General features: G+C 47.6%; 2 protein-coding genes across 3 annotated transcripts in view; one reads left to right on the forward strand and one right to left on the reverse strand.

Annotated features, from left to right (window-relative positions):
- Positions 1 to 2,869: 2,869 nt before the first annotated feature.
- Positions 2,870 to 14,324, reverse strand: ARRDC5 (arrestin domain containing 5). The gene is made up of 4 exons (XM_037042629.1): positions 13,690 to 14,324; positions 12,233 to 12,705; positions 10,787 to 10,983; positions 2,870 to 3,445 (listed from the first exon to the last, which is right to left on the reverse strand). Exons 2-4 carry the CDS (start codon positions 12,483 to 12,485, stop codon positions 2,909 to 2,911), a joined length of 987 nt encoding a protein of 328 aa, XP_036898524.1. The 5' UTR covers positions 12,486 to 12,705; positions 13,690 to 14,324; the 3' UTR covers positions 2,870 to 2,908.
- The window catches only part of UHRF1 (ubiquitin like with PHD and ring finger domains 1), a 41,645-nt gene continuing 38,121 nt past the window's right edge, over positions 10,847 to 14,370 (forward strand). The window contains exon 1 of one of the 2 annotated variants that reach the window (XM_037042627.1): positions 10,847 to 10,932. The gene's annotated coding sequence lies outside the window, so the exon portion shown is untranslated. Of the gene's footprint in view, positions 10,933 to 12,816; positions 12,838 to 14,370 lie in introns of those variants that run through there. The other variant, XM_037042624.1, reaches the window with a different exon arrangement.

The following is a 14,370-nucleotide window of genomic DNA, read 5'->3' on the forward strand; positions in this document are numbered from 1 at the left end:
TCGAAAACACTCAGGCTGGGGCTGAGAACATTAGGGCAAGCAAGACCATCCCCATGTCTCCCCTTCCCCCCAAAAAGCTTTCTTTTTGGGGGGTGAGTTTCTGGTAACTGGGACAGCCAGATGATACCACCCCAAGGGTGAATTCTTTCCTCTGCAAAGGAAAGATCACATACCCAAGCCAGCAGGTACATCCCCACTCTGGCCCAGCAGTAATGCCTCCAGGGAGCTAGGAGCCCCTGCTCCAACTAGCTCTGTTGGAGATGCCCTAAGAATGTGGTTATAAGTGAAGGGATCTCTCCCTAGAGCCCCCCAAAGTTGAAAATAAATTATTAAACCTGTTCATTCTGTTCGCTCTGCCTCCTCACCAAAACAACTTTTTTCATTTAAAACAGTGGCTCAGCCCTGGCTGGGTAGCACAGTTGTTTATAGCATCGTCCGAATACACCAAGGTTGTGGGTTTGATCCCTAGTCAGGGCACATACAAAAAGCACCCAACGAATACATAAACGAGTGGAATAACAACTTGATGTTTCTCTCTCTCTTACCCTTCTCCTCTCTCTAAAATCAATGAATAAAAATTAAAAAAAAAAAAGCCCTGGCTGGTGTGGCTCAGTAGATTGAGTGCTAGCCTGTGAACCAAAGGGTTGCCAGTTCAATTCCCAGTCAGGGCATATACGTGGGTTGTGAGCTAGGTCCCCAGTAGGGGGTGCGTGAGAGGCAACCGCATGTTGATGTTTCTCTTCCTCTTTGCTCCCCTCCCTTCCCCGCTCTAAAAATAAATTTTAAAAATCTTAAAAAATATAAATACAATATTAAAAAAATTTTAAATTAGCCTTTTCCTCTTCCAGCAACAGTGCCATTAGGCATTCACAATGGTCCAGCATTCGACAGACCGTGGAGGCTGTCCGACAGTACATCCTCTAACAACAAGAGGCTGTCCCAAAGCCCTGGCAAGGGAGTGGTTTACCTTTATTCCAAAAAGGTTGGGAAAGCAGCGAAATCATGTGGCATGTGCCCAGGCTGTCGACTTCCTGGAATTCATGCTGTGAGACCTAAAGTTCTGGTGGGTTGTCTGAAACGAAAAACCACGTCAGCAGGGCCTGCGGTGGCTCTGTGTGTGCTCAGTAATCCGTGACGGGAGCAAGCGTGCTCTCCTTACCGAGGGGCAGAAAACTGTTGTCAAAGTGCTGAAGGCATGAGCACAGAGTCAGAAAGCTAAATGAAAAAAAAAATGAAGCTTTTTTGAGTAATAAAAATAATTAAAAGGCTTAAAATTTTTTTTAAATAAAAAAATTGAAACAGTTGCACAGCTGGAGCTCCCCACCTCCTCTTCTGGAATCTTCCAGGATGCCAAGGTCGGGGTGGCTGCCACCATTCAAGTCTACATGCCTCCTGCCTGAGTCATGGGTGAGGCAGGCACACATATTTTGCAGCCTATTGCTGGGAGAAGTATTTTAGAATCACTAGCCCAAGAAAATGCACTTCGGTCCATTCCCCCATTTCTGACCATGCAAGGCCTTGTGGCCCGAGGCATAGTGCTGTGAGGACCTGATGGAGATTTTTAAAAAATCCTCACCTAAGGATATGTTTTTGATTTTTTTAAAAAGATTTTATTTATCTTAGAGGGGAAGGGAAGGAGAGAGAGAGAAATATCAATGTATGGTTGCCTCTCATGCGTCCCCTGCCAGGAACCGGGAACTGGCCTGCAACCCAGGCATGTGCCCTGACTGGGAATCGAACCGTGATTGTGTGGTTCACAGGCCCGCGCTCAATCCACTGAGCTACACCAGCCAGGGCTGTTTTTATTGATATTAGAGAGGAAGGGGGAGAGAGAAAAATAGCAACGTGAGAAATATTAATTGGTTACCTCTCACACATGGCCCGACTGGGAATTAAACCTGTGGTCTTTTGATGTACGGGACAGAGCTCCAGCCAACTGAACCATGTAGCCAGGGCTGATGGAGGTGTTAAGTCAAGGGGTGAAGTGGCCTGATTTGTGTAGAGACTCCTTTAGTTGTTTGGGGAATAGGATTGCCAGGTAAAATCTAGGCTGCCTGTTCAAACTGGAATATCAGATAAATAAGGAAGTATTTTAAGCATATGTATATGTTTAAAATGGTGTGGGCCATACTTATGATACAAAAACTTTATTGTCTCTTTGAAGTTCAACTTTAAGTGGGCATCCTATATTTTTATTTTCAGGGAGGGGACAAGGTCAGGATCCAGGAGACCCAGGTGCAGCTGACTGCACTGGTCCAGGTGAGCAATGCTGATGGACGATGGAAGCAAAGGGGAGGCCGAGTGGCAGAGATAAATGGCAGGATTCTGGGTAGATTTAGGAGAAAGAGCCCCTATGCCTTGCTGACGGATTGGACGTGGCAGGTGTGTATGCCTTTTGCTGGGAGGACTTCGGTTTTACCCTGAGTGCAGCTGGGGGAGCCCTGGAGCCCCAGGAGGGCTGTGAGTAGAGGAGGCTGCTGGAGCTGACCTGGGTAAGAGGCCTGCAGGTGCAGTCCTGCAACTCAACAACCACCTGCCCCTGTGAATTGCTCCAGTCCAGCATCTCCGCCTCAGCACTGCTGACATTTGAGTGTGGGTCAGTCTCTTGGTTGGGGCCTTCCTGGACACTGTGGGGTGTTGAGCAGTATCCCTGGACCCCAACCACTTGGTTCCAGGAGCACCCCCTCCCCCAAGTTATCATCCAGTGTCCCCGGGAGGACAGAACCACCCCTGGTCTGGGCACTGAAAGACCCCAGTGAAGAGGTAAAGTCTGGATGCTCAAATGGCTGGGCTTGGGGAGGTTTAGGCAACATGCCCCACCCTTGTTCCTGTGCCAGCCACCTGTGCCAGACAAGAAAAGGGCTGCTGGTAGGGTGATAAAGCTTTTAATATTTAAAAGTGTGGGCACTTAATTCTGGCAATCCTCGCTCGTGGATAACACTGACCCCTCCTGTAGCTGGCAGCTGTCCAAGTCCAGGGGGTTGCTGGTGATGATGATGGGAATCTTGGCCTTCACGTTGGTCAGGGACCAGGGCAGGTGGATGGTGCTGACCAGCTCGTACTGGGTGCTCATGATCTCGCCATCCCGCATGTCACTGCTCACGGACAGCACCAGGGGGAGGTTGAAGGTGCTGACAATCTTGGTGGTGTTGAAGGGTGTAATTTGGGTGTTGGCCTCCTGCCGGAGCAGTTCACTGCTATACACCCGTGACCGCCGCTCTGCCTTGGGTGTGAAGCCCTCATACTGCACGTGGGTGTAGAGGGCAAAGATGACGGTCTTGATGTACTTGCTGGTCTGGTTGTTAATCTCTGTGGTGAAGACGACCCTTTCTCCTGGCACAAAGGTGTTCTTTTCCATTTGGATCTGCAGGCAGATGGTGCCCTGGCTGCAGCAATTGTAGGAGACCTTCTTCTCAGTCTCCACAAACAGGGGGTTCTGGAAGGGGTGGGGTTGGGGGGAATGAATGGACAGTTGTGAGGGGCCATGGCCACAAGATGCACACGCCAGCCTAACATCACACTATTTTAGCTCCTCCAAGCCGTGAGTCTTTTGGGACTCTCCTAGGAAGAGGCATGGAGATGGAACCTGGAATCTTGGAGATTCTGTAGCCAAAAGCCCGGAGTCATCTCCCAGCTTCCTGTAATCAAAGTCCTCTTGCCATTCTGAGTATCAATTTTCTTATATGTAAAATAGGGCTAAGAAATCCACAAGACCCTAGCTTAATCCCCAGCTCCCTTACTCATTTGCTGTGTGACCTTGAACAACTGGCTTGACTTTTCTGAGCCTTGATCTTACAGTTTAAGCCTGAGCCTTGGGCTTATTCAAGTCGTTCAGATTTAAGAAGGAAATATCACAGACTGAATCATGAAAGAGAACCTGTAAAGCTGAAGTTATGTAACATATTAACATAAATGCCTCAAAATGCAGCCCATATATCAACTGGTAAGCTGCTGGATTGCAAATAAAGTCACATATAGCCCTGGCTGGTGTAGCTCAGTGGATTGAGCCTGGGCTGCGAACCAAAGGGTCGCAGGTTTGATTCCCAGACAGGACACATGCCTGGGTTGCGGGCCAGATCCACAATGTGGGCCACATGAGAGGCAACTACACGTTGATGTTTCTCTCTTTCCCTCCCTTCCCCTCTCTAAAAATAAATAAATAAAAATCTTTAAAAATATTTTTTAAAACGCCACATATACATTATGTTTAATGTATGGCTTGGGTAACATTTTATTTTTGATTTGTGGATAATATTTAAAAGATTTCATGTAATGTGGGAAGGCTTAGAATGAACTTGCGTGCTTATTCCCCTTAAGCATGAGAAGGAGAGCCTCCACCTTCCCATTAGTGACATGAGGTTGGTAACCTGGAAATGACCATGATGGGAGTATTGACACCAAAATTGGCAAATGTTATACATTAGGGCTCTCTTGTTAACCCCATGTTTCTGCTTTGTCAGTAGGCAGGACTTCTCCCAACTTGCTTCAGAGCACTGTTTTTTTTTTTTTTTTTTTTTTTTTTTTTTAAGATTTTATGTGTTTATCTTTAGAGAGGAAGGGAAGGAGAGAAAGAGAGAAATATCAGTGTATGGTTGCCTCTCATGAGTCCCCTGCTTGGAACTGGCCTGCAACCCAGGCATGTGCCCTGACTGGGAATCGAACCGCAATCGTGTGGTTCGCAGGCCCGCGCTCAATCCACTGAGCTACGCCAGCCAGGGCCTTGTTTTACATATTTTGATATTTTATATATTTTGAGCTGCATATGTCTCCTAGAAACTTGCTTTTTTTCCAGCTCAATACTCTGTTTGGAATGCGTTCACGCTGATGCCTGTCGTTCTCGTTCATTTGTTTTCATGAATGCAGCTGAGTGTTTTGCAAAATAGTTTATCCATCCCCCTGATAGACATTTATATTGTTTCCATGTGTTCACCATCATAAAAGTGCTAGAAGGAGCAGACTGAAGACAATTTTCTTGAGCTTACACCCACAAGTATCTTTAGGGCGTGAGTTGGCAAGCTTTTTCTGTAAAGGAACTGATAATAATTATAGTTTAGGCTTTTCAGGCCACATACAGTATTTGGCATATACTATTCCTTTACGTTGTTTTATTTTATGAATTTTAGAGAGAGGAAGGGGGAGAGAGAGAGAGACATTGCTTTGTTTTTCCACTTATGCATACATTGCTTGCTTCTTGTATGTGCCCTAGAGGGGGATTGAACCTGCAACCTTGGCATAGCAGGATGATGCTCCAACCAACTGAGGTACCCAGCCAGGGCTCCTTTTTTTAAAAAAAACCAGAACCCACAGTTAAAACATAGATTTTGACATTGTGGCAAAGAATACAAATCTGTATGTATGCTTCACCTAGATTGGTGAAAAAGAAGCAAGTTTTATGAAATTTTGTTTATCCTTATATTTCCTGTTCTACTCTATTCTATGTATTCTATTCATTTAAAAAATGTTGGTGGCAACCCTATAAATTTATTTTTATTTTTAGTCTACTTACCCTATTTTATTATTTCATATAAAACAAACATTTTAGCCCTAGCTCGTGTGCCTCAATGGATTGAGCAGTGGCCTACAAACCAAAAGGTTGCCGGTTCGATTCACAGTCAGGGAACATTCCTGGATTGCAGGCCAAGTTTCTAGTTGGGGGTGTGTGAGAGCCACTGCTCAATGTTTTTCTCACTCTCTTTCTTCCCTCCCTTACCTTTTTTCTAAAAATAAATAAAATCTCTAAAAGTTTTTATGAAAATTAGCTGGTTGTAACCTACCAATTTTTTTTCTGGAAATTCTATTTTATTCTTTCATTTAAAGTTGATTGCAACCCACCAAACTGTTTTTTTTAATGTTTTTGTTTTTTTAATATTTTATTTCTTTATTTTATTTTTATTTTTTCTTAGAGAGAAGGGAAGGAAAGGAGAAAGAGAGGGAGAGAAACCTCAATGTGTGGTTGCTTCTCACATGGCCCCCAGTGGGGACCTGGCCCACAACCCAGGCGTGTGCCCTGACTGGGAATCGAACTGTGACCCTTTGGTTTACAGCCCGCGCTCAGTCCACTGAGCTACACTAGCCGGGGCCAAACTGTTTTTTTGTGTGTGTGATATCCTCTTTTTTAAAACATTTTTTTACTCATTCATTTGAGAGAGAGAGAGAGAGAACGAACCATCAGTTTGTTGTTCTACTTACTTATGCATTCATTGTTTGATTCTTGTATGTGCCCTGACTGGGGATTGAACTTGCAACTTTGTAGTATCGGTACTCTACCCAACTGAACAACCTACCCAGGCTGATATTTTCTACTACATTTATTTTACTATGTGTTCTTTTTTCACATGTATAAATATATGTATATGAAAAATATGTATCTGTATATAAGTTTATATATAAATGTGACCCACTAAATTGATATTTTCTATTTTGGTCTTGGCTATTCTTTCATTTTACAGAAATATGCTTGCAACCTGCTAAATTGATCTTGCAACCCACTAATGGGTCATGATCTGAGGTTGAAAAACACTGTTCCAGGTCCACTGTGTTTCCTCTTGGAGACCTTGGGTGAGCCTCACCCCTTCTGACCTCAGCTCCTGCCCTCTGCCCGTGGCCCTTCTCTTTAGCCTTCCCATGCTTCCCTTCCTCTAGGAAGGCTCATTGTAGGGAGTTAAGGTTATAAATCCCTCTACTCTTTTTTTTTAAGATTTTATTTATTTATCTTTACAGGGGAAGGGAAGGAGAGAAGGAGAGAAATATCAATGTATGGTTGCCTTTCGTGGGCTCCCTGCTGGGAACTGGCCTGCAACCCAGGCATGTGCCCTGACTGGGAATTGAACCATGACCCTTTGGTTTACAGCCCATGCTCAGTCAGTCCACTGAGCTACACCAGCCAGGGCATAAATCCCTCTGTTCTTATTTGAAATTCTGTGGCATGCGTTAGGGCCCTCTAGGAATTAAAGAACTTGCTGCTCTAACTCAGGGCTAAGTCAGCAGTTCTGTCCTGGTTCTGGAGGAGGTGCTAAGAGATACCAGCGGGGGTCCAGGAGACCACCAGGCCTGACCAGGTGGGGTGGCCCACGGGCCCTGATTCCCAGTCACATGACTAATGCAAAGCCAACACTGGAGTTCCTGGTCCCGAGAGTGTTCTGGAGCCCTGTATTTCTTCAGCACATATGAAGCTTCTGGGGCATTCATTCGTTTATCTGGTTTTTATTTGCATCTGCTTGGTGCCAAGTTTAGGGAAAACGCATAGATAGCAGTGAGGGGATGGACACAAATGGTACTAATGAGAACAAACCAGGTCATTTCCGGTGGGGCCAGTGATGAGGCTGTGACCGGATGCAGATGGTGGGGTACAAGATAAAGGGAGTGGGGGTGGGGGGCTCCCTTACAGTTGATAGTTAGGAAGGGACTCTGGGACGAGCTCCTCTCCCAAGTGGCATTTAATGTTGGAAGAGGAGATAGTTCCCACTTCAAAATTCTAAAGGCACAAAGAGTGGAGGGGTGGAGAAATTTGAACCCTGCCATTAGTGGTGGGAAGGTAAAATGGGGCTGGCTGTGGAAAAGGGGCAGTTCCTCAAAAGGTGAAACAGTTACCACCTGACCCATCAATTCCACTCCAGGAATCTACTCTAGGAAAGAAGCAGACTCACGCCCACTCACTGCACTGAAATGTTTACAGCAACGTGATTCGTAATGACCAAGAAACGGAAGCAACCCAAGTGTCCACCAATGGATGAGGGGATACACAACATGTGGCCATTCATGCATTGAGTGAGCCTTAAACAAGGAGTGAAGTGCTGACACTTCCTGGACCTCGAGCACATGATGCTCAGTGAGAGGAGCCAGATGCAAAGGCCACAGAGCGTGTGATTCCACTTATTTGCCGTATCCAGAGCAGGCACATCCAGAGACCAAGGGTAGGGGCTGGACCCCGGGCAAAGGGAGGTTGGGAATGACAGCTAAGGGATGTAAGATTTCTTTTGGGGGTGATGAAATGTTCTAAAACCGACTGTGGTGATGGTTGCATAACTATGCACACTTTAAATGGGTGAATCATAAGAGATGTGAATTATATCTCAATAAAGCTGTTAAAAACAAAGTGGAAGGGGAAAAAGTTTCTTTGCTCTTAGCTCCGGGCTCCCCTGCCCCCTCTCAGGAGGCAGCATCTGTTGCCAGTTGCTCTGCTGCCCTTCCCAAGATGTTAGTTACACCTGCAAGGAAGTTGTTTTCACCACCAACGGTGCAGGCTAGACACGCTGTTCTGAACTGTGCTTTTTATTCATTCCACTCAGTCACTTGGAGATCCTGACAAGGAGTGCTGTCTCATTCTGTTTCTGTCTGTCTGTCTGTCTCTCTTGATTTACTGTATCTGCAGGGGTGTCCAACCTTTTGGCATCTCCGGGCCACACATTAAATACACAAACACTAATGAAAACCGATGAGCAAAAAAAGGTTTTAAGTAAATTTATGATTTTGTGTTGGGCCGCATTCATTGCCATCCTGGGGGTTGGATACCCCTGCTAGAGTTTTTTTTGTTTGTTTGTTTTTGGACTGAGTGCTTCTACTAAAACAATTCCCTTAGCAACAAACATTATACTGTTTCCAGTTGTTCTATAAACAGTGCTGTGGAAAGTCAGGTCACACAGGTGAAAAATATGAATAGGAGAAATTTCTAGAAGAGGAATGCGCATGTTTGTCTTAATATGGATAGATGTGGCTAAGTTGCCCTGCACAGGGCTTGGGGCAGTTTATTCGGTTATCAGCAGTGCAGGTGAGTGGCTTCCGAGAAAAGATCCAAAGGATAGAAAGGTCACTTCATAGTGTTCCAAGCAGAGGGACAGCTTGTACAAAGGCCCTGGGGCAGGACTGTTCCTGGTGTGTTGGAGGAACAGGAAGAGGCCATGTGACTGCAGCAGTGGTCAAGGGGGAGTCAGGGAGGAGGTGAGGGCACCTCAGGAAGGGTAGGAGAACTTAGGTTTGTACCCCAAGGAAGGTGGGCAGGAGAGGGTCATTACTTGGTTTCCTCTGCTCTGAGCAGGGCAGACTGTTAGGGGTTAAGACTCTGCCTCTACTTGGACTAGAGCAGTGGCCTCTGCCCTGCTCCCCCAACTCCTGCTCTCACATTGCTCCCCACACTCCATCCTGCCTCAGGACCTGTGTCCTCTGGCTGAAACACTACCCGCATGGCTTTCCCCTTCTCCTCTTTCAATTCTCTACTAAATCGTCTCCTCCTCCAAAAGGCCTCCCTCGACCAGTCTGGTTAAAACAGTACTGGGTAGTTAGGAAAAAAACAGTATTTACATACTCTCAAAACTTCTCTGTGATAACTCCTGTTGCTGCTATGATAGTGATTTTAGCTCTTCTCACTTCCTGGGCACCTCTTGTATGTAAACATTGTACTGAGTGCTTAGCAGTCCTTGCAGGCACCACTGAGGGAAGTATTTTTGCTGCTGCTGTTATTATTATTAATTATCCCCATCGTACAGATCAGGAAAATCTAGGCTCTGCTAGGTACTGTTAATTGCCCAAGGCCATCTGGCTAATGAGAGTCTGGTGGCGGAGATACAAAGTGGGGTCTGACCCAACGTCAGCATTTTGCCCCCAACTCTTGCCTTGTGCCCCCTACACTCCCAGACCAGCTCCGAAACGTGGCCTAGAGGAGGGTCATATTCTGCTCAAGGTCACACAGGGAGCAGTGACCAAGTGGGCCTTGAGTTTAAACCTGTCCATCTCGAGGCTCACCCCTGCTCCAAGCATCTACCTCTCCTGGCTCCTTCCCACACCATCCTCTGAGGTTGGCTGGCCTAGAAATGACCCTGTTACCCAGATACGAGTGCAGGTGGTGGCAGCGCAGTGAGACGCACTGCCCCGTGCCGTGCACTCTGCAAAGCCCTGGACTTGCATGAAGTCCACTCGCTGCTCCCTCCACGACCGAGGAGGCAGGCACTGTCTCTATGCCCATTTTACAGACTAGTCCTCAAAGCACAGAAAGACAAGGTCACTTCTAGAGAGTCACGCAGAAGGTAGGTGGGGACTCTGGGACTTTAATCTGGATCTCAGAAATAAAAGCAGCAGGCCTCTCAGCCACCACTCTGACAGCAAATGAATCCCCAGGAAGGTGAAGTGACTGTGGCCAACGTCCCTCTACCCGCCCAACTGTCGCCTCTGCACCTGGGCCTCTAGAAGCCACCCAGAAGACCTCTGCTCCGGCCGCCTGACGCCACACTCCCTTCCCCTGGGATGGAGGCCACCTCCTTCCCTTGCTTCTTGGGGTGGGGGAGGGGGGCACCATCTGCATTCTCTGAAGGCTCAAAGCCGGATGGAGTGCCCAAGCCCTCTTTCACCCAGAGGGTGACAAGGGGGCCTCGTCTCAGTCTTGACTTACTACAGGGCCAGAGACATTGGGGCCTAATAATTTCTATGGGGGGCTACCCTGGGCACATAGGGTGATATCTCTGGCTTACTCCCACCAATCCAGGAGTACACCCAGTCATGACAACCACAGATGTCCCCACACATTGCTCAGTGTCTCCTCGGCGGGGTGGGGGTGGTGGGGGGTGGTGGTGGGGTGGTGCAGAATCACCCTGGTTGAGTCCCACTGGCTTAGTTCCTGCCCTGATTTCTGATTAACATTTGTGAACTCACTGGGTGTGGACAGCCACTGACACCTTTCCTCCTTCCCTGCCAGGGCCTTCCTTCTCTGTCCCCTACCAGCACACACGCCCCCTGCCGCCTCGGAGCTTTGGGAACAAGCCCCACCTTGCTCCTCCCCCAGTACTACCTGCAGAATGTTTTCTCTGTGCAAGTCCGAAGTCCCTTGAACCAACAAGTACGTTCTCTTCTTCGCTAGAATGTGCTCCCGGCCCATGCAGGAGGCTTGCAGGAAGTAGAAGACATGGCCGATTTTGCTGGTGAAGGTAGAAGGAAGCCTGGGAGGTAAGTTGAAATGGAAATCAAAGGTGTGGCTGCCTGCACTTAACCAATTATCTGAAAGCAAAACATACCGATGCCATCAGAAGATTCTAGAAGGGTTTTTCTTTTTTTTTCTTTTTTCGTTTTTGTCTTCCTCTTTATTGTTTTGGTGGGGAGGTTGTTCTGGACCTGGCTTGTCTGTCCCTGAGCTAGGCTGAGCTATGGGCTTTTAGGGACCTGAATGACCCATAAATATTGGGCCAAGTGTCAGCTAGGCTGGAAGGGGCTGACCCGGATGGGTGACGTGGCTGGCATGGTCACTTCGAGACACTGACTGGGACTGGCTCTGTCCTTCCTTGGGCCTGAAAGACCAGTTCTCAGGATAGTCGCACATTCATACAACAAACACATCCTGAGCCCCGCTGCCCACCAGAGACTCCTCTGGGTGGTATCTGCAGCAGTAAGTGAGGTGGCCAGACGTTGCCCTCGTGGAGCTCAGTCTTCAGTGCACTGTAAGCACGGCCTTCAGTGTGCTTAACATTTGTTGTTGATTGAGTGGTGACTGAGGACCGGGAGAAACTCACATTGTCCCCATTTCTGTGACCTTATTTTTTTGTGCATTTCCCCAAAACCCTCTTATGATCGTGTTTTCCCCACCTGATGGCAACCCAATGACAGGAGGGACTGCGTCTGTTTTCTTCACTGCTGTATCCCCAGCACCTGGCATAGTGTTGTGTGCAGCAGGTGCTCAATAAATGTTTGAGAAATAAATGAATGAACCTATGGCAGGCTTGAGGCTGATGCTTTTGAGGGGAGATACAGTGTCTTGGAAATGGGGAAGGAGGGGTTCCTAATGCTGGGGTGGAACTGGGTAGGGGAAAGTTTTGTTGAACAAACCAACACTTATCAAGCACTTACTGTACGCCCTGCATTACTAAGCCCTTTACATGCTATTAAATCATTAAGTCCCCAAAGAAATCTTATCAGGCAGCACTTATTTCCATTCTCCAGATGGCTTAACTGAGACACAGAGAGGCCACATCTCACATCTTGCCGTTCCTCCCCCAGATAGCGTCCCGTCTGACTCATATCTGAGCTATGTTGCTCTTCGGAGAGACCCCCAAGACCAGTGACTTACGTCTTGTTATTTTTGTGTTATGTGTATCTGATGCTCACTGTTTTACACGGACTCCCTCCTAGGAAGAAACTGCATCTTTGCCCATTTCTGATGCTCCTGGGGTTTGCTGACCAGCTAGCAGACATGTTCACCTTCCAGACCCAGGTTCCCATTGTGGTTGGGGTTGGCTTCTGGCCTCGTCCTTACCTGTCACTGAGAACGTCTTCGTTTTGTGCACATAGTCGGCCTTGTTGTTGCAAATAATGTCTCTGCTGTAATCACGGGATGCCCCAGTTTCCTCATTCCACTCCACGTAACCCCTTCCCACGAGCTCCACCTTCACAATGGGGTCCACCAGGGTGCTGTTCAGGGTTAGAACTACCTGCCCTTTTATGCAGGAGCCGGCCAGGTAGACCGCATCCTTGGGCAGCACTATTTCGATCAACTTCACCACAGACATGGAAGGTTAGGCGAGTGGAGAAACATCCTCCCCCCTTCTCCATGCCACTGAGATGCTGGGTTCCTTGGCTGCAGTGAGGTCACTGTCTGTGACATCATCCTGCCAGGGTTCCGGGAAGGGGTTCCCACTGGCCAGGAGGAGGGGAGGCGAGGAGTGGGCAGCAGCTTGGGAATCCCAAAGTCCTCACTGTTTTGTGAAATGGTAGCCTGATCACCTTTTCCTAGAAAATAACAAGCCAACAAACAAAAACAACTATAAGATGCCAACATTCCCGCCATGCAGGGAACACCTGTCATCATGCCAGGGTTTAGGAGCCTCGTGTGGGAAGAATCCATCCAGCCACTCTGCCGAGGTAGGTGCTAAGAGCCCCAGGTACAGATGGACAGGCACGGCAAATGAACGCACAGATTATTTTCTGCCGCATGAGATGGCCCCCAAACATGGTATGTGTGCCTCTCAGGATTCACACAGTTTTAAGTCATACATAATCATTTTACTTTTAATAGTTCTGGTTTAGAAGAAAAATTAAAGATATAGCCAGGGCATGAAATCGAATGTGAACTGAATGAAGCCCCTCAGAGCACTGTGTGGCCCACCTCACATGGACACTGCCCTGAAGGGCCATCCTGCACAGCTGACATTTCTCATTCTGCCTGGTTCTCCTCCATTGGGTGGGAAGTGCCCTCAGATGGGGACTTTGTCCCAGTAAGCTTTGTATCCCCCAAAGTCTGCTGGACCCAGGACCAGCTTCAGAGGCAGGGGGGGGATCAATAAAAAGTTTGTTGAAGTTCTTCCTGACCTTCAAGAGCATATCATTTTGCCAAAGGGAAACCGAGACCCTTTACAACCTACTGGTTATTCCTGGTGCCTGATTGGCTTGTGGGCTGGTGCCTACATGGGAGAGACACTGAAACAAAAGAGACACTAGGAAGGGTCCATCATCCAGACTCTGGCAGGCCTCCTTTGTTATCTTTGCCATGTCTTGTTTTGAATTTATCTTTTGTGGACACCAACATCTTGTCTCCCTAAAGGTTTTGTAAGCGTCTTTTAGAGATGCTTGGCATAGTCTCTTATTCTTGTTTGTTAACTAACCCAAGCAATCCCTCTGACTGTCTTAAATGACTAGAGAAATGGGGCCCTGCATCACTAGTCCTTGTGGGCTTGTGTGCCGGGAGAGCCAGACACCTATTTCTGGGTCATTTACCTTCAGATATCCAAGGAGCCTGGGCTGTGCCCTTCACCAAATATACATGAAGAATGTATTACTCCTTTGGGCCATGCTGAGTTTTTGCAACAGCAAGCAAAGCAGATGATATGTTCTCAGCAGGAACAGGCCAGGTTCCTGTTGCAGGAGTTCTCCATTTGGAAGGTGTTATTTGCTTCACAGGCCCCAGTAGGCCTGCTTAATACTTGCTCATACCTGTGATGTGGGCTACACGTAGCTGATGGCTGGGCGCTCAGAAATACATTTGGCAGTACAGACAGAGTACAGGCAGCACAGCACCCTTTTCACAGAGATTAGGATGTGGTCATCTTTGGGGGAAGGCATGATTCTGTCCATACTGGGGAAATCAAAGAAGTACCAGCGCCAGGATGAAACGGATTCCACAGTCAGAGAAAACTTGTAAAAACATAAATGGGAATTCATCACTTTTCTACTCACAGCCCTCCCACGTTACGTGCTGAAGACCAAAGACCAAAGTCCTCCTGCTGGCCTGTGAGGTCTTATCTGACACCCCTCTGACCTCACCCCTCTCTACCTCCCATTTGCTGTGTCCGTCCAGCTACGTTGGCCTCCTTGCTGCTCTCCCTACAACTCTCAGACTTTTCCCGCCTCTGAGCTTGCCCTCCCTTCCTGGACCCATCTGTCCTTGGTTTCTCCTGT

Source organism: Sturnira hondurensis, unplaced genomic scaffold (genome assembly GCF_014824575.4).
Source record: "Sturnira hondurensis isolate 20B ecotype Veracruz unplaced genomic scaffold, ASM1482457v3 Scaffold0003693, whole genome shotgun sequence".
NCBI lineage: Eukaryota > Metazoa > Chordata > Mammalia > Chiroptera > Phyllostomidae > Sturnira > Sturnira hondurensis.